Here is a 25746-nt window from a genome sequence, read left to right on the forward strand (position 1 = left end):
GGCCCTCCCAGCGGCTGCGCTTCTCCCACCTCTCGCCATGGGTGTCGGCCGCAGGGAGCCCGCGCGGCTCTGGGCCCTGGCCCTCGCCCTGGCCTGCGCCCAGCACACAGGTGAGGTCCCCAGGCCGCCTGTCCCGGCCGGTGCCCCGCCGCCCCCCGTCCATGGTGGCCCCGGCCCCGGGCGGCAGTGGCGGCTCAGGGGCCCTGTCCTGCTCCGGACGAGCTGAGGGCGCCCGCCGCGTCCCGCTCCCGGGCTGGGTGGGCGCCGGGCTGCGGGCCTGAGGCGGAGGAGCGGAGCCCGGGTCCCCGACCCACACGTCTCGCCCTCCGGTTCCCCGTGCTCGCCGCTCTCGGCCTCCTCCCCCTCGGGCCCTGGGGGTGGGCCCGGCGCCCTCCTGCCATGCTGGGCTGCCTCCGAGGACCCAGAAATCAGCCTCCGGTACTCGGGCAGCCTCGGGGCTGACACCACCCCCACCTCCCCGGCTGTGCCCCCTGCTCTGTGGCCAGCACCCCCGTAGGGTCAGCTCCTCCCCACTTTCTGCCCCCAACCTGCCCCCCATTTTTCTGGGGAGCCTGGTGCCTCCTGACCAGCTGTCGGGGCCCTGGGTTTTACTGACGGGCCCCGCAGAGGCCGCGCCCCGGGCTGCTGGGCACGTGTCTGCCCGTGTGGACACGCATTGTGAATGAGGGAAGACTGAGTGAGTGGGTGCCCTGGAGGCCCCAGGTCTGGCTGGGGGACCCCCGCTGGCGGGCTAAGCCGAGGGGTGCCCCAGGAGGGCCCTGGCTCAGCAGTGGGCCCAGGCGGCCGGCCCAGAGCCCCGCAGACGGCCCTCCCTCCAGGCACCGCACGCCTCTCGCCCGCCCGGCTCAGGCCAGCGCCTCCTCTCCCCACAGGCGGGGCCCAGCTCGGCTCTGCACCCAGCACGGAGCACCCGCACCTCCCTCCCGCCCCCCAGGGGCCCGGCGGTGAGTCTGCCCTCCTCCCAGAGCCGCCCACCGGGGGCCAGGGCTGGGCTGGGGACACCCACGTGCACGCAGGGGGCTGGCGGGCGCCTCCGGGGTGTGTCTGTGTCCACGGTGCCGGGGCGGGGCCCGGAGCTCGGCCTGCCGCCCTCCCAGCCCTGGCGTGGGGCGGGGGGTGGCGAGGGGCGTCTCCCAGCACGGCTCCCAGGGCCCCTTCAGGCGCTCCTGAGATTCTGGGCGCGAGGAGCCCCGTGCAGACGGCCTGGGCCTCGTGGGCGTGAGCGCCCCCAGCAGGTGGCCTGGGTGAGGCCCGAGGAGGCAGAGCTGGCGTGGGAGCCACGTGGCGCAGGGCAGACCCCCCCCCCCCCCCCCCCCCCCGTGTGGGCAGAGGAGCGGGAGGGGCTGAGTGTCACCTGCCTGTCCCCGCAGGCGACGCCCTCCGCGGGGTGACCATCCTCCCGCCTCTGCGGACCGCCCCCGTGGTGCGCGGTGAGTGACCCGCAAGGCTGGGGCTGTGGTTGGGGGGCCCTCCCTCGGGCCGGGGCCCCGCGTCCTGGGTGGACACCGAGTGCTGGGAAAGGGCCCCCGGGCGCTGGCGGGACCCCCCGATGCCCGGGCTCGGGCAGGTGCCGGCGGAGGGGCCCTCAGCACGCCGCGCTCCCCTCAGCCCGGAACCCGGCGCACAGCGGCCGGGTCTGCAGCACGTGGGGCGACTTCCACTACAAGACCTTCGACGGCGACGTGTTCCGCTTCCCCGGCCGCTGCAACTACGTCTTCTCGGCGCACTGCGGGGCCGCCTACGAGGACTTCAACGTCCAGCTGCGCCGCGGCCCCGGGGCCCCCGCCGGCGCCCTGCGCGGCGTCACCATGAAGCTCCGCGGCCTCGTCCTGCAGCTGACCCCCAACTCCGTCCTGGTCAACGGCCGCCCGTGAGTCCGCGCCCCTGGACGGTCCTGGGAGGGGCGTTGGGGCCACCCTCGGGGGTGAGGGCGGGCGGCGCGGCCCAGGCCCTGCGCTTGGCCACCTGGGCTCTGTCTGCTCCTGGAAGTGTCCCTTCTGGGAGCTGCCGGGCCGTCCCTGCCCCTCTCACTGCCCGTCCCTGCCCCGCCCGCTGCCCCGTCCCTGCCCCTCTCACTGCCCCGTCCCTGCCCCTCTCACTGCCCCGTCCCTGCCCCTCTCGCTGCCCCGTCCCTGTCCCTCTCGCTGCCCCATCCCTGTCCCGCCCGCTGCCCCGTCCCTGTCCCTCTCGCTGCCCCGTCCCTGTCCCTCTCGCTGCCCCGTCCCTGTCCCTCTCACTCCCCGTCCCTGTCCCTCTCACTCCCCGTCCCTGCCCCTCTCACTGCCCCGTCCCTGTCCCTCTCGCTGCCCCGTCCCTGCCCCTCTCGCTGCCCCGTCCCTGTCCCTCTCGCTGCCCCGTCCCTGTCCCTCTCACTCCCCGTCCCTGTCCCTCTCACTCCCCGTCCCTGTCCCTCTCGCTGCCCCGTCCCTGTCCCTCTCGCTGCCCCGTCCCTGTCCCTCTCACTCCCCGTCCCTGTCCCTCTCACTCCCCGTCCCTGCCCCTCTCACTGCCCCGTCCCTGTCCCGCCTGCTGCCCCATCCCTGTCCCTCTCACTCCCCGTCCCTGTCCCTCTCACTGCCCGTCCCTGCCCCTCTCACTGCCCCGTCCCTGCCCCGCCCGCTGCCCCGTCCCTGTCCCTCCCGCTGCCCCGTCCCTGTCCCGCCCGCTGCCCCGTCCCTGTCCCTCTCACTGCCCGTCCCAGTCCCTCTCACTGCCCCGTCCCTGTCCCTCTCACTCCCCGTCCCTGTCCCTCTCACTGCCCCGTCCCTGTCCCTCTCACTGCCCGTCCCTGCCCCGCCTGCTGCCCCGTCCCTGCCCCTCTCGCTGCCCCGTCCCTGTCCCTCTCGCTGCCCCGTCCGCCCCTCTCACTGCCCCGTCCCTGTCCCGCCCGCTGCCCCGTCCCTGTCCCTCTCACTGCCCCGTCCGCGGCTCAGAGAACTTGTCCCGCCATGGCCGTAGGACCCTGCCTGCCAGGGTCCAGCCCCCGCCCCCTGTCCACACCGGCCCCTCACGCCCCGCGGCTCTCTCCCCGCAGGACCCAGCTGCCCTTCAGCCAGTCGGGGGTCCTGGTCGAGCACAGCGCCAGCTTCCTGAAGGTGGTGGCCCGGCTGGGCCTGGTCTTCATGTGGAACGAGGACGGCAGCCTCCTGGTGAGTCGGGGAGCGCAGCCCTGCAGCCGCCGGGAGGGAGGGCGGAGGGCTCGGGCGGAGCTGGGTGGGCAGGCGGGGGCCGGGGCCGTGACGTCGCCTCCAGGACTGGACGCCGCGGGGTCCGTGGCTCCGTGGGGCGCGTGGGCGGGTCCCCAGCCCAGGTCCCCTCCGAGCGGCCCGAGTCCCTCCCTGGGGTGCCAGGCTCCACCCTCCTGTCCCTCCGGCCGACGCCCTGGCGGGCCAGGCCTGACGCGGCCTCTCCTTCAGCTCGAGCTGGACGCCAAGTACGCCAACCAGACCTGCGGGCTCTGCGGGGACTTCAACGGCGTCCCCGTCTTCGACGAGTTCTTCTCCCGCGGTGAGCCCCGCGTCCGCGCTCCCGCTCCCGCCACGCCGCTCGCTCCCTGCAGGGGCCGCCAGGTCCCAGTCAGAGGGCTCCAGCTTTGTGCACCTGCCCCATATGCATGTACGCTCACACGTGCGTGCAGACCTGCACACAGCTGTGTACAGGCATGTGCATGGATGCGCCTGCACACACCCACACGATCCCAGCATACACGTGCACACATGGACGCCACACCGTCCCAGCAGGCACACTTGCACACGCATGCACACACATGTGATCCGGCCCAAGGCATGCTCTCAGCCCACCCACGTGCCCCCAGCTGCAGGCTCTCTCTCCGTGTGGCTGCTCGGGCTGCGGGACACGCTGAGCACACCCTGCCCTGAAATTAGGCCCCGGCACTGACGCATCCCGAGGCTTTGCCACCAAGCAGCGCCCCCAGGCCCCTCCGCCAGGCCCGGGAAGCCCACCCATAGGGGGTTCTCAGCCCCGGGGGACCGAGCCTGCCCCGCGTCCAGGGGCCCTGGCCAGGGTCCGAGGGCCGGCAGACGCTCAGGGTCACTCTCCCGCCCTCTGGGCTGCGTGCCCGCCTCAGCCTGTGCCCGCTGGCTCCTCATGGCATCTTCACAGCCCCGCACGTCCATGTAGCCGCTGCTGAGCCAGCAGTGTGGCCGGGCGGCGGGCCTGGCCGGGATCCCTCGGGTCCGGGCGGGAGGGGCCCCAGGACCCGCAAAGCCAGCGGGTGGTGCTTCCCGCAGGCACCAGGCTGAGCGCCGTGGAGTTCGGGAACCTGCAGAAGATGGACGGCCCCACGGAGCAGTGCCAGGACCCCGCCCCCGCGCCCCCGGGGAACTGCTCCATCGGCGCGGTGAGCCCAGCGTGGCCGGCCGGGCCGGGGCGGGGTCACTGGCCGGGTGAGGGGACCGGGGACCCGGGCCCGGAGCCTGGACTCAGGAGCCCGCTCTGCCCCAGGGCCTCTGCGAGGAGCTGCTGCTCGGCGAGCGGTTCCTGGGCTGCCACGCCCTGGTGGACGCCGGCAGCTTCGTGCGCGCCTGCCAGCAGGACCTGTGCCTCTGCGCGCACGCCGACCTCGCCCGCTGCGCCTGCCTCACGCTCGCCGAGTACTCCCGCCAGTGCGCCCACGCCGGCGGGCTGCCCCCGGACTGGCGGGGCCCCGGCCTCTGCCGTGAGTGTCCCTGCCCCCGGCCGCCCCGGCCGCCCCGCCCGCCCCGCCGTCCTGCCTGGCGCCCCGCGCTGGGCGGGGTGTGACGTGGCCGCCTCCTCCCCCCGCAGCCCAGACCTGTCCCCACAACATGAGGTACCGGGAGTGCGGCTCGCCCTGCGCCGACACCTGCTCCAACCAGGAGCACTCCCAGCTCTGCGAGGACCACTGCGTGGCCGGCTGCTTCTGCCCCGAGGGTGAGCACCCCCCGCCCCGCCCCACCCTCCCCCAGGCCCGCACGGGCCTCCTGCGTCCCTCCGCCCGCTGCACACATGACCCTGAGGAAAGCCCCTGACTCGGCGTGGCCGCTGAGCCCTGGGACGGAGGGACCGAGGCGCAGGGCCACCAGAGCAGAGGGCCCACCCCCCTCACACGCTCACGCGTGGACAAGCCCCTCCCCCGGCACCTGCCACACAGCCCGCCTGCCTCCCCAGGGATGGTGCTCGATGACATCGGCCAGACGGGCTGCATCCCTGTGTCCCAGTGTCCCTGTGTGCACAGCGGGGCCACCTACGCCCCGGGGGCCACCTACTCCACAGACTGCACCAACTGGTAGGACCCGGCCCTCCCCCCACATGGCCCCCCATCCCCGCCCTGGGATGGCCCCTCCTGGGGCCGCCGGACCTCCACCCTCTCCCCTCGGGCGGGTCTGTGCCGGGGGCCGGGGACGGGGAGAACGCGGCGGGCTGGACGCTGCGGGGCGGCACCCAAGGCCTGTCTCCGCCTCAGCACCTGCTCCGGGGGCCGGTGGAGCTGCCAGGAGGTCCCGTGCCCGGGCACCTGCGCGGTGCTGGGAGGCGCCCACTTCTCCACCTTCGACGAGAGGCCGTACACGGTGCACGGGGACTGCAGCTATGTGCTGGCCAAGGTGCGGGTCGGGCGGGGCTGCTGCCCGGGCGGTGGGGCCCCCCCAGGTCCAGAGCGTCCTGGGGTTCGGCGTGGGCGGGAAGGGGGGGCGGTGCGCAGAGCCTGAGGCCCCGTGTCCGCAGCCCTGTAACAGCAGCGCCTTCACCGTGCTGGCCGAGCTGCGCAGGTGCGGCCTGACGGACAGCGAGACCTGCCTGCGGAGCCTGACGCTGAGCCTGGAGGGGGGGCGGACGGTGAGTGCAGAGCGGGGCTGGGGAGGGGCGGGCCTCATGGCGGGGGCCACTGCCCCAGGCCCTCCCGCCGCTGCTGCGTCCATCCCCGGGGACCTTCGAGGGATCGCCCCGAGCACAGCGGGGTGGGGTGGTGGCGTCTCTGTGCATAGAATAAGGTGACCAGATCGTCCCGCTTTTGGCGGGACAGTCCCGATTTTTAACCATTTGTCCCGCGTCCCACGGTGTTTCAAAAATAGGGACTTTTAAGAATTGAAGGCAAAGAAATGTGGACTTGGAGAAGTCTGGAGCCAGCTTGCTCCCTGCAGGCTCAAGATCAACCATCCCACATAGAAAAAAAAAATAAAAAAAAATAGGGACTTTTTTAAAACGCCGTGGGACGCGGGACAAATGGTTAAAAATCGGGACTGTCCCGCCAAAAGCGGGACGATCCGGTCACCTTAGCATAGAAGCACCGCGGGTTTTACGTGATTATAAAAGCGCAGAACTCGGTCCCTGGAGAACACTTGGGGTGAGCAGGGTCCGGGGCACACGAGGCCTCGGGCACGTTTCACCGCCTCCGGGGGCGGCTGGGGCCCCCTCGCGAACGCGCCCCGCTGCTCCCAGGTCGTCGAGGTCAAGGCCAGCGGGGAGGTGCTTGTGAACCAGCTCGTCACCCAGCTGCCCGTCTCGGCAGGTGAGGCCCCGGCCCCGCCCCCCGCCCCCGCCCCCGCCCCCCGCCCCCCCCCCGCCCCGGGACCCCCCTGAGCCGCCCTGTGTCCGCAGCCGACGTCACGGTCCTCCGGCCCTCCACCTTCTTCGTGGTCGCGCAGACGCGCCTGGGGCTGCAGGCGGAGGTGCAGCTGGTGCCCACCATGCAGGTGTTCCTGCGGGCGGCGCCCTCGCTCCGCGGCCGGACCTGCGGTAAGAGCCCGCCCGCCCGCTGGGCCCCCCCCCCCCCGCCCCCCGGCCCCCGGCCGGTCTGTCTCACGGGCCCTCCCGCCCCCTCCCCCCGCCCAGGCCTCTGCGGGAACTTCAACCAGAACCAGGCGGACGACTTCCGCGCCCTCAGCGGCGTGGTGGAGGGCACGGCCGCCGCCTTCGCCAACACCTGGAAGACCCAGGCCTCCTGCCCCAACGTCAGGGGCGGCTTCGAGGACCCCTGCGCCCTGAGCGTGGAGAACGGTACGTGGCCGCCACCCACTCCCCCATGGGCCCCGGAAGGAAAGGAGAGGGGCGCTGGGGGCGGCCCCGCAGGCTGCAGACCCGGGCAGGTGGGGCGCCCCGCAGCGCCGGGGACTCGGGGAGAAGCGCGGCGCCCGGCTGCCCGCCGACCCCCCTCCTCTGCCCACAGAGAAGTTCGCTCAGCACTGGTGCTCCGGGCTCACCGACCCGCAGGGCCCCTTCGCCCCGTGCCACGCCGCCGTGAGCCCCGGCCCCTACCACTCGGTGAGCCGCCCGCCCCCCGCTCCCCCGTGGCCGCAGGGCCGCCCCGTGTGGTCCCAGGGCCGTGGCAGCGGGTCTGGACCGACCAGTCCCCACTCAGCCCGCCGGCTCCTGGGCGTCTGGAGCCTCCAGCCCCGCCCCGGGCCCCGCCGAGGATGAGCGGGTGGCGCCCGAGGCCCTAGCCCAGGGGTCCCGCCTTTTCTGGCCACGCCCCACCTAAGCGTCTCTCAAATCCTGATGCCCCCCCCGCCCCCCCCCCCATATAATTCTTACTATTCCCAAAGCGAACCCTGTTCACGTGGAGGAAGCCCAAAGGCCATGAACTTGGTCCAGACAAGCCTCCACAGAACAGGGCATCCACGAAGGAGGAAAATCCAAGAAGGCCAGGACAGCGGAAGTCCTGAGGAGGAAAGCACTGAGAAACGGTTAAAAATAGTGATCATAGGAAGGGACAGGAAAAATAGCAAATAATGTTTCAAAACATGAGAGACCTGGAATGCACACACGTGTCACATGTGTATTTACATGCTGTACGTGAGGCCCTGGGACCAGAGAAATGCACACCACTCACTGGGAGTAACTCATTCTCGAGGTGCCCCCCTTAAACGTCACATGGGCCCCACGCGGGGACCCTGCACTGGAGTCCGAGCCCCACCAGCAGGGCCGGGCCTGTGGTCACAGGGACAGGGGCCCAGGCCTCTGCCCGGGAGGGTCCGGGTGCGGGGGACGCTCCGGGGTGCGGCTGGGGTCCCTGACGCCCCGGCTCCGCCCCAGAACTGCCTGTTCGACACGTGCAACTGCGAGAAGAGCGAGGACTGCCTGTGCGCCGCGCTGTCCGCCTACGTCCACGCCTGCGCCGCGCGGGGCGTGCTGCTCCGCGGCTGGAGGGCCGGCGTCTGCAGTGAGTGGGGGGCGGCGGCTCGGCCTCCCTGGGCCCCGGGGACCCCGCGCAGGAGGGCGGCCGGTAGGGACGGGAGCGGGGCCTGGGGGCGGCGGGCTGTGTGCTGAGCGCCCCCGCCCTGCGCCTGCAGCGAAGCCCATGGACACCTGCCCCCCGTCCATGACCTACCGCTACCACGTCGAAGCCTGCCAGCCCACCTGCCGCGCCCTGAGCAGCCAGGACCCCGCCTGCGGCGTCAGCTTCGTGCCCGTGGACGGCTGCACCTGCCCCGACGGCACCTTCCTGGACGACGCGGGCAGCTGTGTGCCGGCCGCCAGCTGCCCCTGCTACCACGGGGACGCCGTGGTCCCCAACGGGGAGGCTCTGCACGAGCGGGGGGCTGTCTGGTAAGGGCCCCTGCAGGGCAGGGGGGGGCAGGAGGGCGGGGGGGGGGGCAGGAGGGGCGGGGCGGACCCCTGACCGCCCTCTCCTCTCAGCACCTGCACGCAGGGCACACTGACCTGCATTGGAGGCAACACCCCGGACCCAGGTGAGGGGGAGGAGGGAGGGGGCGGGGAGGGAGGACCCAGGTCATCTTCCCGTGAAACTTCAGGGTTAAACACCCCCACGCCAGCGGGTGGGTGCAGGTCAGCGTCTGGCCAGGCGGTCCCTGCCCTCGGGGCTCAGGGTGGGGGTGTCAGGGGGTGTAGATACACACACACACACACGCACACACCACAGCCTAGGTTGGAGGCAAACACGGGTGGAGCGCAGTGGGCGGCCCCCTGAGCGCCCTCCTCCCGCGCAGTCTGTGCCCCGCCCATGGTGTACGTGGACTGCCGCAACGCCACGCCCGGGGCCGCGGGCGCCGGCTGCCAGAAGAGCTGCCACACCCTGGACATGGACTGTGTGAGTGACCCTGACCCCCACGCCCGGGACCACCAGTGACCCCACCCCTGCTGGGGCCGGGCCCCCTGCGGAGAGTCTGCGGGCCCCGGGGGACCCTCCGCCCTCCTGGGCGAGTCTCCGCCCCGTCCCTGTCCCCTGAGCGTGTCCGCCCGCCCACAGTACAGCCCCCAGTGCGTGCCCGGCTGCGTGTGCCCCGCCGGGCTGGTGGCCGACGGGGAGGGCGGCTGCGTGGCGGCGGACGACTGCCCCTGCATGCACAACGAGGCCAGCTACCGCGCCGGCCAGACCGTCCGCGTCGGCTGCAACACCTGGTACGTGCGGCCGGCCCGTCGGGGGCCGCAGGGGGTGCGAGGCCGCGCCGGGAAGGCCCCGCGGAGCCGGCTGGAGCCTGACACCCGCCCCCGCCCCCAGCACCTGCAAGGGCCGGAAGTGGCAGTGCACGGAGCAGCCCTGCCTGGGCACCTGCGCCGTGTACGGGGACGGCCACTACCTCACCTTCGACGGGCAGCGCTACAGCTTCAACGGGGCCTGCGAGTACACGCTGCTGCAGGTACCGCGTGCGCCCTCCCGAGGCCCCGCGCCCCCCGCGGGCTGGCCCCGCCTCCTCCGGCGCGTGAGCCCTGAGCCCCCTCCTTGTCCCCGCAGGACCACTGTGGCGGGAACGGCAGCGCCCAGGACGCCTTCCGCGTGGTCACCGAGAACGTCCCGTGCGGCACCACGGGGACCGCCTGCTCCAAGGCCATCAAGATCTTCCTGGGGGTGAGCGGGGCGCCGGGCGGGGCCAGGGCACCCGTGGGGGCTCCAGGAACCCCGAGGAGGCCGCACGCCCACGGCCCAGCCAGGATGGCGCCGCGGGCCGGTGGACCCTCCCGGGAGGTGGCCTGGGGTCCCCGCCAGGCCCTGAGTGACCCCTCCCTGCGCAGAGCTACGAGCTGAAGCTGAGCGAGGGGCAGGTGGAGGTGATCGAGAAGGGCCTGGGCCAGGAGGCGCCCTACTCCATCCGCCAGGTGGGCATCTACCTGGTGGTGGACACCGCGGCCGGCCTGGTGCTGCTGTGGGACAAGAAGACCAGCATCTTCCTCAGACTCAGCCCCGAGTTCAAGGTGAGGCCCCGCCCGCCTGCCACACCCTTGCCCCAGACCCGTGGTCGGCAAACTCATTGGTCAGCAGAGCCAAGTATCACCAGGACGGCGACTGAAATTTCTTTTGAGAGCCACACTTTTTAAACTTAAACTATGTAGGCGGGCACACTGTTATGAACTTAATCAGGGTCCTCCTAAGCTGGCCTTTGCTAAAGACTCAAGGGGCCAGAGAGCCGCATGTGGCTCTCGAGCTGCAGTTTGCCGACCACTGCCCCAGACCCAGGGGAAGCAGGGGTGCGGGGTGGGGGAGAAAGACAGACAGACAGACAGGGGTGGGGTGTTGGCCCGGGCTGGCCTCCCGGGAGGTGGGGTCGGAGACCCCGAGCTGTGGGTGGCAGGTCCCGTGGCTGCGGGACAAGGCAGGACACACTGGCTCCTCCTCGCTCGGGTCTGGGCCAGAGGTCCCATCCAGGGGTCGTGGGGCTCACAGGGGTCGCGGGGCTGGTCCCTCCAAAGGCTCCGGGCTTGTGGCCACATCACCCCACCCGTGCCTCCGAGACCACATGCCTCTCCCTCGTCGAGGACGCCCGTCACTGCCCCCCCCCCCCCAGCATGCCCTCATGCTCACTGCCTCTCGCCTGCAGGGACCGTGTTTCCACACGAGGACACGCGGGGCCTGAGCCTGTCTCTGGGGGACACCTCACCCCTGTCCCCGGGGAGGGTCCGCAGCCTCAGGCGCCCCTTCCTCTCCTGGGTCCGGGGCGGGGCAGGGGCTCCAGCCGCCCCCCCACCCCCGCGCTTGCCCTGAGGCCCCCCACTCTCTGCGTCTGCAGGGGCGGGTCTGCGGGCTGTGCGGGAACTTCGACGACAACGCCGTCAACGACTTCACCACGCGCAGCCAGTCCGTGGTGGGCGACGCCCTGGAGTTCGGCAACAGCTGGAAATTCTCCCCGACCTGCCCCGACGCCCCGGCCCCCCGGGACCCCTGCACCGCCAACCCGTACCGCAAGTCCTGGGCCCAGCGCCGGTGCAGCCTCCTCAACAGCGCCACCTTCGAGGCCTGCCACGCCCACGTACGCGGCCTTCCTCCGGGGTCTGGGCGGAGGGAGGGACCGTGCCCTCGCTGGGGCCGGGCCACCCCGTGGGGACCCTGCATTTGCTGTGCCTGAGCTCCGCAGCGCAGGCCTGAACCCGCCAGCACCCTGGGGGGTGGGGTCCCCGGAATCTGAGGCCTGTCCCCCACAGGTGGAGCCGGCCCAGTACTACGAGGCCTGCGTGAGCGACGCGTGCGCCTGCGACTCCGGGGGCGACTGCGAGTGTTTCTGCACCGCCGTGGCCGCCTACGCCCAGGCCTGCCGCGACGCGGGCGTGTGCGTGGCCTGGCGCACCCCGGACATCTGCCGTGAGTTTGTGCGCTCACCCCGGGAGGGGTGGGGTGAGCTGGAGAGGAAATGGGTGTGTATGTTGCTGATGGAGAGAGGCAGGTGTGGTAGAATCTTCTGGAACTGAGAGGTAGCAGAGCCCCCCAGCCCCACCCCTTTCCAGCACAGTTTGTCCAAAGGGCGACGTAGCTGGGGAGCTGCTGTGAGCGAGTCCCCCACCCCGAGGGGGTGCCTCTGAGAAGCAGGGGGCCCCAGCGGCCACCCTCCCCACTGCCCATCTGAGCCACAGGGGTCTGGGCCACGCCCTCCGAGGCCACGTCCGGGAGTCACGGGAGGGAAAACTCCAGAACAGCCGATGGGACTTGGTCAAAGATGGGGGTGCAGGGAGCCGGCTGGGCCAGCGGGGGGCCCCAGCTGTTCCTCCGAGGGTGCTGTCCCCGGGGCGGGCGGGCGGGAGGCCGGCTCGGGCTGAGCGGCGCCCACTGAGCGTGTCCCTGCCCACAGCCCTGTTCTGCGACTACTACAACCCCGAGGGCCAGTGCGCGTGGCACTACCAGCCCTGCGGGGCGCCCTGCCTGCGGACCTGCCGGAACCCCCGCGGCCAGTGCCTGCACGACACGGGCGGCCTGGAAGGTGGGCTGGGCTGCTGGCCGGGGGGGCCGTCCTGGGGAGCCCGGGACCCGGGGCCGGCCGGACTCTCCCTGAGCCCGCGCGGTGCCTTTGTGGGGGCGGCCCGGCGCTCCCCGTGGCGCTGCGGGCAAGGCCCAGGGCTGGGGACGGCGCTGAGGCCGCGGGGCGAGGCGGCGGGCAGCGTGCACGGGAACTCAGTCTCCCCGGCCCCCAGGCTGCTACCCCAAGTGCCCGCCGGAGGCTCCCATCTTTGACGAGGACGCCATGCGCTGTGTGGCCACGTGCCCGACCCCGCCCCCGCCGCCGCCCTGCCAGGTCCAGGGCAAGTCGTACCGGCCGGGTGCGGTGGTGCCCTCGGACGAGAACTGCCACTCCTGGTGAGTGACCCCCGCCCGGAGCCGGGAGCTCGTGAGCATTCTCCTGCCGCCCCCCCCCCCAGGACGAGGCCCCCACAGGCCCCCTCCCAGAGGGCCCAGGGGAGGGTCCTGGTGGCCTGGGTTCCCGGGTCACAGAGCCGCCTGCTGAGGGCCGCGAGGGGCCTGGAGGGTGAAGGGAAGGGGGGGAAGGGATGGGGCTGCGGGCGGAGCCTGAGGCCCAGGGACCCAGGACAGACGCCCTGGGAGGAAGTCCATGGGGCTCACGGGTCATAGATGGGAGGGGCCTCCCTGAGAGGGTGACCTCAGGCTCCCACGGGCACCCCGAGGGGCTGCTCCTGCCCCACCGCCCCCCCCCCCCCACACACACAGCTGGGACGACCTACCCCTCAGCCTCACCTCCTCCCTCTGCCGCCAGCATCTGCACGGAGAACGGCGTGCGGTGCGCCTACGACGCCGAGGGTGAGCAGGGCCTTCCTCAGGGCGGGGGGGGGGGGTCCTCCCGCACCCCAGCCCCTGACGCCCGGCTCTGCTCCCACAGCCTGTGTCTGCAGCTACGACGGGCGGCGCTTCCGCCCCGGAGACGTCATCTACCACACGACCGACGGCACCGGCGGCTGCATCTCCGCCCGCTGCGGGCCCAACGGCACCATCGAGAGGACCGTGCAGGCCTGCGGCTCCAGCTCCCCCGCGCCCCCCACCCCCTTCTCCTTCTCCGCCACGCCCCCCAGCGGTAGGCACCCCCCTTCTCCTCCTCCTCCCCGCCCCACAGCGGTAGGCACCCCCCTTCTCCTCCTCCTCCCCGCCCCACAGCGGTAGGCAGCTGTGCCAGGACCATGCAGGGCGGCCCTGGCCCTGAGAATCGATGGGGAGGGCGGAGCGGGCCGAGGCGGTCACTGCAGTGGAGGTCGGCCTCCCCGGGTCTCGGGGGGACTGGTGCCCAGGGCAGCGCTGCCAGTGAAGGCTCCCAGGCTGGCCGGAGGAGGGTGCCCCGGTCCTGCCCCGTCACGGCCGCCGCTCCCTGCGCACCGCGGTCCTCACCCGCTTCTGGGGGCATCCTAGTGCCTCACCAGAGGTCCCCCAAGAGCAAAGAGTCCCCACAACTCTGGCTTTTGGGTCCACGTGTCCAGATTCCATTCGGGCGAGCCTGGGGGCGGCCTCCCGTCACGGGGGTCCATTTGCCTGTCTACTCAAGGCTGTGCCGCCACCCCGCGTGTGCGGCACGCCCCGGGGACCGGCGCCCATCGGGGACAGACAGCTGACAGGCAGGGGGCAAGGACGGGGCCAGTGCAGGGGCCGAGCGCGTGCTGGGCCCTGACGCTGGGCCCTCTGCCGTCCCTTCTTCCCGCAGCCGTGAGCTCCACGGGTCCGCCCGGCCCCGCCACGAGCCCGGCCTCCACCGGCACTCCCAGGCCGCGGCCTTCGACGGCCTCCGTCACCCCCGGCCCGGCCTGTGGGGAGGACTGCCTGTGGTCGGCATGGCTGGACGTCAGCCGCCCGGGACGCGGCCTCGACAGCGGTGACTTCGACACGCTGGACAACCTCCGGGCCCACGGGCACCCGGTCTGCCAGGCCCCCAGGGCGGTGGAGTGCCGAGCCGAGCGCGCCCCTGACGTGCCGCTCCAGGTCCTGGGGCAGCAGGTGGAGTGCAGCCCGGCCGTGGGGCTGACCTGTTACAACAGGGACCAGGTCTCAGGGCTCTGTGACAACTACCAGATCCGGGTGCTGTGCTGCTCCCCCCGGGCCTGCCCCACCTCCCGGGGCCCTGCCACCCACAAAACAACCTGCACATCCAGCACATCCGTGCCGACAGCCCCCGTCACCTCCTCACCTGCCCCCGTCACCTCCTCACCTGCCCCTGTCACCACCTCACCTGCCCCCGTCACCACCACCACACCTGTCCCTGTCACCTCCTCACCTGCCCCTGTCACCACCACCACACCTGTCCCTGTCACCTCCTCACCTGCCCCCGTCACCACCACCACACCTGTCCCTGTCACCTCCTCACCTGCCCCCGTCACCTCCTCACCTGCCCCTGTCACCACCACCACACCTGTCCCCGTCACCTCCTCACCTGCCCCTGTCACCACCACCACACCTGTCCCTGTCACCTCCTCACCTGCCCCTGTCACCACCACCACACCTGTCCCTGTCACCTCCTCACCTGCCCCCGTCACCTCCTCACCTGCCCCTGTCACCACCACCACACCTGTCCCCGTCACCTCCTCACCTGCCCCCGTCACCACCACCACACCTGTCCCCGTCACCTCCTCACCTGCCCCCGTCACCACCACCACACCTGTCCCTGTCACCTCCTCACCTGCCCCTGTCACCACCACCACACCTGTCCCCGTCACCTCCTCACCTGCCCCTGTCACCACCTCACCTGCCCCAGGCACCACCTCACCTGCCCCAGGCACCACCTCAACCTCAGCCCCAGGGCCCTCCGAGGTGCCCACCACCTGGCAGCCCAGCTCCAGCTCCTGCTGGCGGGAGTCCTGCAGCTGGACCGAGTGGCTGGACGGCAGCTACCCCGAGGCTGGGATTAACGGTGGAGATTTTGACACTTTTCAGAATTTGCGATCTGAAGGGTATGCGTTCTGCGAGCGGCCCAGCCAGGTGGAGTGCAGGGCCGAGCGCTTCCCGGACACCCCGCTGGCGGAGCTGGGGCAGACCGTGGTCTGCAACGACAGCGTGGGCCTGGTGTGCCTCAACAAGGACCAGCTGCCCCCGATCTGCTACAACTACCAGGTCCGGATCCAGTGCTGCGAGCGGCTGGACGTGTGCAGAGAGAGGACCATCCCACCGGAGTCATCGCGGGCCACGCGCTCGACCACACACGGCGCCAGAACCCAAACCCAGGCCCCCCGGACCTCCACACAGCACTGGACTGCCAGCTCGGCCCGTGTGCCCCCGGCCACCGCAACCACGCCCGGCACACACGCTGTCACACCACGCGAGACCACGCGCTGCCAGCCACAGTGCACGTGGACCAAGTGGTTTGACGTGGACTTCCCGTCCCCCGGGCCCCACGGGGGAGACGTGGAAACCTACAGCAACATCGTCCGCAGCGGAGAGAGGATCTGCAGCCGGCCCGAGTACATCGCTCACCTGGAGTGCCGAGCCCAGAGCCGCCCCGAGGTCAGCATCGCCAGGCTGGGCCAGGTGGTACAGTGCAGCCCCGACGTGGGCCTGGTGTGCCGCAACCGCGACCAGGCGGGCCGGTTCCAGATGTGCCTCAACTACGAGGTCCGCGTGCTGTGCTGTGAGCCCCGAGCGGGCTGCCCTACCTTCGAACCGGTCACAATACCCAGCACCCCAAGTGTGAGCATCACCAGTCCCACTGAGACCACCTCCCACGTGGCCACATCGAGCACCACCTCCGTGCCGGCCACCAGCACCACCTCCGTGCCAGCCACCAGCACCACCTCCGTGCCAGCCACCAGCACCACCTCCGTGCCGGCCACCAGCACCACCTCCGTGCCGGCCACCAGCACCACCTCCGTGCCGGCCACCAGCACCACCTCGGCTCCCATAACCACCACAACCCCTGTTCCTGCACCTCAGACGACCCTTCCCACGCCGGGCACCACCAGCTGCCAGCCACAGTGCACGTGGACCAAGTGGTTCGACGTGGACTTCCCGTCCCCCGGGCCCCACGGGGGAGACGTGGAAACCTACAGCAACATCGTCCACAGCGGAGAGAGGATCTGCAGCCGGCCCGAGTACATCGCTCACCTGGAGTGCCGAGCCCAGAGCCACCCCGAGGTCAGCATCGCCAGGCTGGGCCAGGTGGTGCAGTGCAGCCCCGACGTGGGCCTGGTGTGCCGCAACCGCGACCAGGCGGGCCGGTTCCAGATGTGCCTCAACTACGAGGTCCGCGTGCTGTGCTGTGAGCCCCGAGCGGGCTGCCCTACCTTCGAACCGGTCACAACACCCAGCACCCCAAGTGTGAGCATCACCAGTCCCACTGAGACCACCTCCCACGTGGCCACATCGAGCACCACCTCCGTGCCGGCCACCAGCACCACCTCCGTGCCGGCCACCAGCACCACCTCCGTGCCGGCCACCAGCACCACCTCCGTGCCGGCCACCACCACCACCTCCGTGCCGGCCACCACCACCACCTCCGTGCCGGCCACCAGCACCACCTCCGTGCCGGCCACCAGCACCACCTCCGTGCCGGCCACCAGCACCACCTCCGTGCCGGCCACCACCACCACCTCCGTGCCGGCCACCAGCACCACCTCCGTGCCGGCCACCAGCACCACCTCCGTGCCGGCCACCAGCACCACCTCCGTGCCGGCCACCACCACCACCTCCGTGCCGGCCACCAGCACCACCTCCGTGCCGGCCACCAGCACCACCTCCGTGCCGGCCACCAGCACCACCTCCGTGCCGGCCACCAGCACCACCTCCGTGCCGGCCACCAGCACCACCTCCGTGCCGGCCACCAGCACCACCTCCGTGCCGGCCACCACCACCACCTCCGTGCCGGCCACCAGCACCACCTCCGTGCCGGCCACCAGCACCACCTCCGTGCCGGCCACCAGCACCACCTCCGTGCCGGCCACCAGCACCACCTCCGTGCCGGCCACCAGCACCACCTCCGTGCCGGCCACCAGCACCACCTCGGCTCCCATAACCACCACAACCCCTGTTCCTGCACCTCAGACGACCCTTCCCACGCCGGGCACCACCAGCTGCCAGCCACAGTGCACGTGGACCAAGTGGTTCGACGTGGACTTCCCGTCCCCCGGGCCCCACGGGGGAGACGTGGAAACCTACAGCAACATCGTCCGCAGCGGAGAGAGGATCTGCAGCCGGCCCGAGTACATCGCTCACCTGGAGTGCCGAGCCCAGAGCCGCCCCGAGGTCAGCATCGCCAGGCTGGGCCAGGTGGTGCAGTGCAGCCCCGACGTGGGCCTGGTGTGCCGCAACCGCGACCAGGCGGGCCGGTTCCAGATGTGCCTCAACTACGAGGTCCGCGTGCTGTGCTGTGAGCCCCGAGCGGGCTGCCCTCTCACCTCCGTGACCCCCTATGTGACTGCTGCCAAGTCCCTGCCCACCACAGCGCCCTCCTCCGTGGTTCCTACGGTGACGACCCTCAGCACGGCCACGCCGTCAGTGCCGCCGTGCTACTGCAGCGTGTCCGACAAGCTGTACCCTGCAGGTAGGGGACGGCCGCCTGGCGGTGGTGCGTGCTGCCCTGACACGGGCCCCCCTTCCTCCACCAGTGACCCCTGCTTCCCCAGGGCCGTCCCCGGGCATTTATACATGGACATCCGCCCGGAAGGCCACTGACCAGCTCCGCCCTGGGGCGGACCGCGAGCGCGGTCGGCCCCGCCACGCCCTCCCCGGCGCCGCTGACGCCCGTCCCTTGTCTGCAGGGTCCATCATATACCAGGAGACGGACCTGGCCGGCCACTGCTACTATGCCGTGTGCAGCCTGGACTGCCACGTGGTGCGGCAGGCGGACCACGCCTGTCCCACCAGCACGCCGCCTCCCACCCCGGCGACCCTCCCCCCTGGCTCTTCCTCTTCGGCCCCTGTGACTGTCACTCCGCCGGGCTGCCCCAGTGCGGTCCCCCCAAGAACGGTAACCTCCCCTTCCCGCCTTCCTTGGGGCTCTGGGGCTGGTGTGGGACCCCAGCCTCCTCGCCATTAGGCGGTGGCTTCAGTGGTGATGACCGGGCCTTGCAGGCTGAGCGCGGGGCTGTCCACCAGGTAGCCGGGAGGAGGGGGCCGGAGCTGAGACTCTCCTGTCTCGGTGACGGGTCCAGAGCGGGTGGCTGGTGCTCTGGGCGGGGCCAGGGCAGAGGACCAGGAGGGGAGCCTGGACGACCCACGTGTGGGGAACAGGGTGGAAACGGGAGGAGAGGGAGGTGGCAGCCCTCACACCCTCTTATCAGGGCCTCCTGGCCAGCCCAGCAGCCGGCACTCGGTGGGATGGGGTGGGAGGCCTGGCCAATGCCGGACCCACCAGCAGGGCCCCCATCCCTGTTCCCGGGCGCTGAGGGGCGGCTGTCTTTGCTCCCACAGAGAGGAGAGACCTGGGCCATGCCGAACTGCTCCCAGGCCACCTGCGAGGGCAACAACATCATCACCCTGGGGCCGCGGCCGTGCCCGCAGGTGCCCGCGCCGACCTGCGCCAACGGCTACCCTGCCCTGAAGGTGCCCGACGAGGATGGCTGCTGCCAGCACTACCAATGCCAGTGTGAGCCAGGGAGCCCGCCAGGCGGACGGGCAGGGACTCGGGTTCGACACCAGGAAGGGCTTCCCAACAGCAGGCAGCGGCTGGGTGGGCCCAGCCTCCCCCAGGGTGTCCGGGGCGGAGCTGCCCCAGACCCCACTCAGGCCTCCGCCGGCTCCTCCCCGACCGCGGGGCGATGACCCGGCGGCCCAGAGCCCAGGCCTCGCGGCTCCCCTGGTGCCCTGAGGGAGGGCCTGGTGGCTCGGGAGCCGCTGGCCCCGCTGAGGCCCTGCTGGCGCCCGCAGGTGTGTGCAGCGGCTGGGGCGACCCCCACTACATCACCTTTGACGGCACCTACTACACGTTCCTGGACAACTGCACGTACGTGCTGGTGCAGCAGATCGTGCCCGTGTACGGCCACTTCCGCGTGCTCATCGACAACTACTTCTGCGACGCCGAGGACGGGCTGTCCTGCCCGCAGTCCATCATCGTGGAGTACCGGCGGGAGCGCGTCGTGCTGACCCGCAAGCCCGTCCGCGGGGTGATGACCAATGAGGTGGGGCCATGCGCGGGGTGGGCGGGGCTTACGAGGTGCATTTGGTGCGTGGGGTGGGCGGGGCGCTGGGTGATGACCAATGAGGTGGGGGCTCACACGGGGTGGGCGGGGCGCTGGGTGATGACCAATGAGGTGGGGCCATGCGCGGGGTGGGCGGGGCGCTGGGTGATGACCAATGAGGTGGGGCCTCACACGGGGTGGGCGGGGCGCTGGGTGATGACCAATGAGGTGGGGCCTCACACGGGGTGGGCGGGGCGCTGGGTGATGACCAATGAGGTGGGGCCTCACACGGGGTGGGCGGGGCGCTCGGGTGGGCGGGGCGGAGGCTGACGCCCGTCCTCCGTGTCCCGGGTCCAGATCATCTTCAACAACGAGGTGGTCAGCCCGGGCTTCAGGAAAGGCGGCCTCGTCGTCTCCCAAATCGGCATCAAGATGTACGTGGCCATCCCCGAGATCGGCGTCCAGGTCATGTTCACGGGCCTCATCTTCTCGGTGGAGGTGCCCTTCAGCAAGTTCGCCAACAACACGGAGGGCCAGTGCGGTGAGCCCCCCGCCCCTGCCGGCCCGGGGACGCCATTCCCATCCCTGTCACTAAATGCCGCTGACAGTGTCCGCCGGGAGGACGCTCCCCGCTGCTGAGTCCCTGGGAGGGGCCGGGTGCTCGGCAGGGGTGCAGCTGCCCTGAGCGCTGAGCCTGCGGGGACCCCCACCCCCCACCCCAGGCCCCACCTGCCCCTCCTCCTGGGAACTGTCCAGGGTCCAGCTTCCTGAGGCGAGGGAAGCACAGGGAGGTCGGGGGACCGCTGAGTGCAGCTTGAGGGCACTGGCCCCCCGACGGTGGGAGTGGCTGCCTGACTCTGCCCCCACCCTCTCCCCAGGCACCTGCACCAACGACCCGCAGGACGAGTGCCGCCTCCCCGGCGGGGCGGTGGTGACCTCCTGCTCTGACATGTCCGGGTACTGGAAGGTGACCAACCCCGACCAGCCGTCCTGCCACGGGCCTCCCCAGACACGCCCGACCGTCGGGCCCACGACCCCGCCTGCCCCGTGCCCGCCCTCGCCAGTCTGCGAGCTGATTCTGAGCGAGTGAGATTCTGGGAGTGGTTGTGGGGGGCGGGGCGGGGGGACCGTTCGGCGGACCCCACCCGTCGGGGCTGGTGGGGAGACGTGGGCCTGCAGGCTCCGGGGAGGCGGGCACCCGTGGGGAGGAGAGCTGCCTCCTGGGCCGGCCCGGTGCGGGTCACGAGTGCCGCCCACGGGCTCCACTGCTGCTGGCATGCCGGGCACGGGGCCGGGCGGGGCCGGGCGGGGCGCCTCTGAGCTCCGGCGGCCAGCACCCTGTGGGCCTGGCATAAGCCATCTCCCAGGTTTGCAGGGCGAGGGGGAGCCCAGTGGGGAATTTGCAGAAAGAAACGGCCGTGCTGCAGCCAAATGAACCGGGGGCACCAGGCACTTGGGGGGCTCAGCCGCCCCCGCCCCCGGGGCCGTCTCCTGGGGAAGCCTGAGCCTGGCGGCCGGAGGCGGGGCTGCCCCGTGACCGCGTGTCCCTGTGCCGCAGCGTCTTCCAGCCGTGCCACGCGGTGATCCCCCCGAGGCCTTACTACCTGGGCTGTGCCTTCGACCACTGCCACATGACCGACGCCGACGTGGTGTGCTCCGGCCTGGAGCTGTACGCCTCGCTCTGCGCCTCCCACGGCGTGTGCATCGACTGGCGGGGCCGGACCAACCAAACCTGCCGTGAGTGCTGCCCACGGGCAGCATAGCCGGGGCCTCAGGAGGAGGAGGAGGAGGGCGGACCCCGGGCAGAGCACACTGGCTCCTGGAGAGGAAGGCGGGGCAGCGGGGCCCAGGGGGCGGGGGGGGGGGCGGTGAGGGGCCGGCTGCCGGGATGCCACCCCCGGCAGAGGTCCGTGCTCAGCCAGAGCCGCCGGAGCCTTGCGCCTCAGGCGTGGCGTCTCTCTCCGCACAGCCTTCACCTGCCCGGCCGACAAGGTGTACCAGCCCTGCGGCCCCTCCAACCCCCCCTTCTGCTACGGGGGCGACAGCGCCAGCCTCGTGTACGTGCCTGCCCCTCCTCCCGTACCCCCGGAACCCCAGGGTGGAGGGCACAGGAGCCAGACCTTCCCTCTGCTCCCCCGCAGGGCCCTTCACGACGCCGGCCCCGTCACGGAAGGCTGCTTCTGTCCGGAGGGCATGACGCTCTTCAGCGCGAGCAAGGACGTCTGCGTGCCCACAGGCTGCCCCCGTACGTCCCCACGGCGGGCTCGGGGCCGGCGGGGTGTGCCTTCCGCCCGAACGCCTTCTCCGCGAGACCCGGGGCTTCCTGAGGCTGCTGGGTCCTCAGGGTCTGCCCTGGACACGGGGTGGGGGGGCGTGGCTGCCCAGCAGTGACCTTAATCTCTGTCCCTCCAGGGTGCCTGGGGCCCCACGGGGAGCCTGTGGAGGTGAGTGTGGGGCCCTGGGGGGCGGGGCTTCCTCTCAGTGCCCGAGGCTCAGAGGAGGGCCAGCGAGGGGGGCACAGTGTCCCAGCAGGAGGGGGAGCCCTGGGCCCTGGAGGAGTGTGGGTGCTGGCCAGGCCCATCCTCACGGGGACCCTCCGGCTCTGCTAAGAGGTGAAGGAGGAGCTGGTCACCCGGGGCCCCCGGGGCCTCAGGCACTACCCCACTTTTAAAGCCCCTCCCTCAGGCCCCCTGCGCCCCTGCCTCTGGCCGCCTCCGGGATAGGCAGGGGACGGAGGCTGGGGCTCACGTCTGCGCCCCCCGCAGGCCGGCCACACGGTCAGCTCCGAATGCCAGGAGTGCACCTGCGAGGCCGGCACGTGGACCATGAGCTGCCGGAGCCAGCCCTGCCCGCCGCCCCCCGCCTGCCCCGAGCCCGGACTCGTGCCTGTGCCTGCGTCCCCGCAGGCCGGCCAGTGCTGTCCCCAGTACACCTGCGGTGAGCCCCGGGCTGGTGGGGCGGGCGCCGTCCTCAGGTCTGCCGAGGGTCGCTGGCACCAGCTCGGGGCGGCCACTTGCCGTGGGGGCTCTCAGCGCGGGCACCTGGGGGACAGCCCAGGAAGGGCAGTGCCCGCCCCTGCTCTGGCCTCATCGGGGGACCCCAGCAGGTGTCCCGGGAGGGTGGGGCTCCTCTGCCCAGGCTGCCAGGAAGCCATACCCTGGGGGTGGCCAGTGCCCCCTGGAGAGCCCGCCCCCCGCCCACTGGGCAGTCAGCACCCTCCGGTCTCTGAGCGCCTCCTCCCCCCTCGCAGCCTGCAACACCAGCTACTGCCCGGCGCTCCCGGCCTGTCCCGAGGGCACGCGCCAGATCCTGACCCGCGAGGAGGGGGCCTGCTGCCCGAGCCAGCAATGCCGTGAGTGAGCCAGCCCGTGGCCCGTGCGGCCAGGCCTGTCCCCGCGCTCCGGCCCGGGCGCTGCCCCCCGGGGCCCGGCCTCGCTCGGGCACAGCTACAAGGAGCCAGTGGTGATGAGTGTGGGCACTGCGTCCAGGAGGCCCGGGGGGGGCAGGGGGGGGGCCTGGCGGATGAAGGGGGAGGGGAGGGGTGCAGGGCGCCGAGGGCGGGTCCGCAGCTGCTGTCTCCTCCCAACAGGCTGGACGGCCTGCAGTGTGAACGGCACCTTGTACCAGGTGAGCACCCGCCGGAGATCAGCACCGGCTCCGTGCTGAGCGCACCAGGCCCGTCGGTGTCTCCGGCCGGGCCCTGGAGATGGTGACCTCCCCGGGGGTGCGGCCCGGGGGCTCTGACCCCGAGACCGAGCCGCGGAGGGCCGCCCCGGGGGACAGGGCACCAGCCGTGGAGGGGAGGTCCGGGAAGGCAGGGCACCAGCTCGCTGACGCGGCCGCCCTGCCTCCCCCAGCCCGGCGCCGTCGTCTCCTCCAGCCTGTGCGAGACCTGCAGGTGCGAGGTGCCCGGCGGGTCAGACACGTTCAGGATCAGCTGTGAGACCCAGACCTGCCACAGCCACTGCCCAGCGGTGAGTGCCCGCCGCCGCCCCCAGGGCATGGCTTCCCGGCAGCACTGCCCGGGCTCAGGCCGCACGTGCCCCCTCCCCGCAGGGCTTCGAGCACCGGGCGCAGAGCGGGCAGTGCTGCAGGTCGTGCGTGCAGGTGGCCTGTGTCATGAACACCAGCGACAGCTCCGCCCACCTCTTCTACGTGAGTCGTGGCAGCGGGCTGCTGGGGTGTCCTCCGCTGGGCGGCAGGGGCCGCAGACAGGCTGGGGCAGAGCACAGCCACCCCTAGGAGCCCGGGGCCACCCCGCCCACGGGGAAGGCCCTGTGAGGACAGTGACGGCGGAGAGGGCGGGATCCCGGGGCCCTGGGCCCCCGGGGAGATGTCCCTGCCAGGCATGCTCCTGGCAGAGGCCAGGGAGACCCTCGGAAGCCACCGGCTGGGGACGGGCAGACAGACGCAGTGCCCCCTCCGCTGGAGGTCCCTGGGGAGATCACTCACCAGCTGGGGGGCCCCTGCAGCCCGGAGAGACCTGGTCGGATCCTGGGAACCGCTGCGTGACCCACGAGTGTGAGCGGCACCAGGACGGCCTCGTGGTGGTGACCACGAAGAAGGCGTGCCCCCCGCTCAGCTGCCCGGCGGTGAGTCCGGAGCCGCCCCCGCCCCCCCGCCTCCCCCCCGGCCTGCGCGGACGGGATGGGGAGGTGCAGGGCCGCCACCCTCCTGTCCGGGCGCGGGCCACTCCCGTCTGCGCCTGGCCCTGTGTCCCGGCCCCATTTCCGGGGGCTGCCCCGGCGCTGATGGCACCCCCTCTGTTGGCCCAGGACCAGGCTCGGTTGAGCGAGGACGGCTGCTGCCTCTCGTGTCCGCCACCCCAGCCCCAGAACCGTGAGTGAGCTTCTCCGCGGGCGGGGGAGGCTCAGGGAGCCCTGGGCGGCCCTGACCCTCTGCGCCCGCCCCGCCCCCAGGGTCCACCTGCGCCGTCCAGCACAAGCACCAGGTCATCCGCCTGCAGGGCTGCAGCTCCGCGGGCCCCGTGCGCCTCGCCTACTGCCAGGGCAACTGCGGGGACACCGCCTCCATGTACGTGAGCGCCGCCGGGCCAGGGGCTGCGGCCGGCTGCCCGGGCGCCGTGTTGGCAGACGAGGGGGCGGGGGCCAGCCGGGGTGCTGGGTGGGCTGAGGGGTCGGGGCTGGGGCTGAGACCGAGGCCCTTAGCTGTCAGGAATCATGTGACCCTGTTTGCCGAGACCCAGACTCAGCGTCCCCCTAGGGGGCTTGCTGGGGTTCATGAGCCCCCTGTGTGTCCCCCTAGCCTGAGACCAGCCGTGGGGCATATTTTAAAATATACTTTTATTGACTTCAGAGAGGAAGGGAGAGGGAGAGAGAGAGAGAGACATCAATGATGAGAAGCATTGGTTGATTGCCTTCTGCACGCCCCACACTGGGGGTGGAGCCGGCCCGGGGAATGCCATGTGCCCTGACCAGGAATCGAACCGTGACCTCCCGGTTCATCACAGATGCTCCACCCCTGAGCCACGCCGGCCGGGCCAGCCACGGGAGTGTAGACACGTGGTTGCTGAACGATGGCCCCCGTGCCTCGGAGAGCAGGGTGTCCCCGCGGGTGGTGCGGGGTGCGTGGCTCCGGCTGTACCCCGGCTGAGCGCCGCCGCCCGCAGGTACTCGCTGGAGGCCCAGACGCTGGAGCACAGCTGCCGCTGCTGCCAGGAGCTGCGGGCCTCGCCCAGGAACGTGACGCTGCGCTGCGCGGACGGATCGCGCCGCGCCTTCAGCTACACGCAGGTGGAGGAGTGCGGCTGCGTGGGCCAGCGCTGCGACGCCCGCGGGGACCTCCACACGGAGGAGCCGGCGCCCCTGCAGAGGCGGGACCCCGAGCGCGGGCGCTGGAGCAGAGGGGCCCGGGCCCTGCCCCTGGCTGAGGGGCGCCTCCCTCCCCACTGAACCCCTGTATTCCCTGCGATCCAGCTCCCACGGCCAGGAGCCTGAGCCCGGGCTGGTGGCCGAGCCTGGGGCGTGCTGTCCGCCCGCCTCCCTCCTCTGGGGGCCCAGTCTGGCGGGCGCTCCCCTGGCCGGGGGTCCAGCCGCTGCTCCCAGACGCAAGGCTCGCGTGGGGTCGTACCCATGACATCGCTCGGACACGCGACTGGCTGCTGGGGCTGCGGGAGGCAGAGCCCCTCCCTACCTCCGCCCTGGGCCTCAGGAGAGGCCGTCCTTCCAGAAATACACGTGAAGCATTTTGCAAGCCCGGCTCTGTGTGGTGTTTCAGCTGGCCCATAGGCCCAGGGGAGGCGGCCATGCAGTCCCAGGGCGGAGGGAGGGAGAGGGGAGGAGCCCCCCAGTCTCAGGGCACGTCTATCCACCCACTGACCACCCACCCACTGACCACGTCAGGCACCAGAGGGCCCCCTGGGGGTGGAAATTTCTAGGGGAGGGCTCCATCTCCACCCCACAAAGTTTCTGGACCCTCCCACCACACGGATGCAAGCTGGGTATGTGTGCGCACACATGTGTG

The 25746-nt window shown here is 71.9% G+C and overlaps 1 protein-coding gene and 1 pseudogene across 1 annotated transcript; both read left to right on the forward strand.

The window, feature by feature from the left end:
• The first annotated feature begins 37 nt into the window (after window positions 1-37).
• MUC5AC (mucin 5AC, oligomeric mucus/gel-forming) lies at window positions 38-25175 on the forward strand. Its single transcript, XM_054725730.1, has 53 exons — window positions 38-110; window positions 894-965; window positions 1392-1451; window positions 1630-1891; window positions 3056-3170; window positions 3438-3528; window positions 4272-4381; window positions 4486-4699; window positions 4807-4932; window positions 5170-5287; window positions 5465-5603; window positions 5725-5835; window positions 6439-6508; window positions 6598-6735; window positions 6832-6996; window positions 7166-7260; window positions 8032-8158; window positions 8289-8544; window positions 8635-8687; window positions 8946-9046; window positions 9206-9357; window positions 9458-9596; window positions 9692-9805; window positions 9970-10149; window positions 10962-11201; window positions 11374-11530; window positions 12015-12143; window positions 12355-12517; window positions 12933-12976; window positions 13056-13237; window positions 13710-13779; window positions 13866-14276; window positions 14910-15838; window positions 15889-15996; window positions 16082-17687; window positions 17905-18113; window positions 18557-18731; window positions 19013-19263; window positions 19621-19804; window positions 20142-20349; window positions 20822-21000; window positions 21233-21320; window positions 21405-21508; window positions 21676-21707; window positions 22029-22200; window positions 22514-22615; window positions 22853-22890; window positions 23121-23237; window positions 23320-23418; window positions 23736-23855; window positions 24039-24102; window positions 24183-24297; window positions 24893-25175. The coding sequence occupies exons 1-53, from the start codon at window positions 38-40 to the stop codon at window positions 25173-25175; spliced, it is 9660 nt and encodes a 3219-aa protein (XP_054581705.1).
• LOC114229773 (small nucleolar RNA SNORA38) lies at window positions 6058-6165 on the forward strand (annotated as a pseudogene).
• Window positions 25176-25746: the final 571 nt, after the last annotated feature.

This window comes from Eptesicus fuscus, chromosome 13 (genome assembly GCF_027574615.1).
Source record: "Eptesicus fuscus isolate TK198812 chromosome 13, DD_ASM_mEF_20220401, whole genome shotgun sequence".
Lineage (NCBI taxonomy): Eukaryota > Metazoa > Chordata > Mammalia > Chiroptera > Vespertilionidae > Eptesicus > Eptesicus fuscus.

Coding starts and splice junctions, on each gene's coding strand:
- MUC5AC (XM_054725730.1), top strand. CDS start 38: ATGGGTGTCGGCCGCAGGGAGCCCGCGCGGCTCTGGGCCCTGGCCCTC. Junction 4,700..4,806: donor GCGGGGCCCCGGCCTCTGCC/GTGAGTGTCCCT, acceptor CTCCCCCCGCAG/CCCAGACCTGTCCCCACAAC. Junction 11,202..11,373: donor TCGAGGCCTGCCACGCCCAC/GTACGCGGCCTT, acceptor TGTCCCCCACAG/GTGGAGCCGGCCCAGTACTA.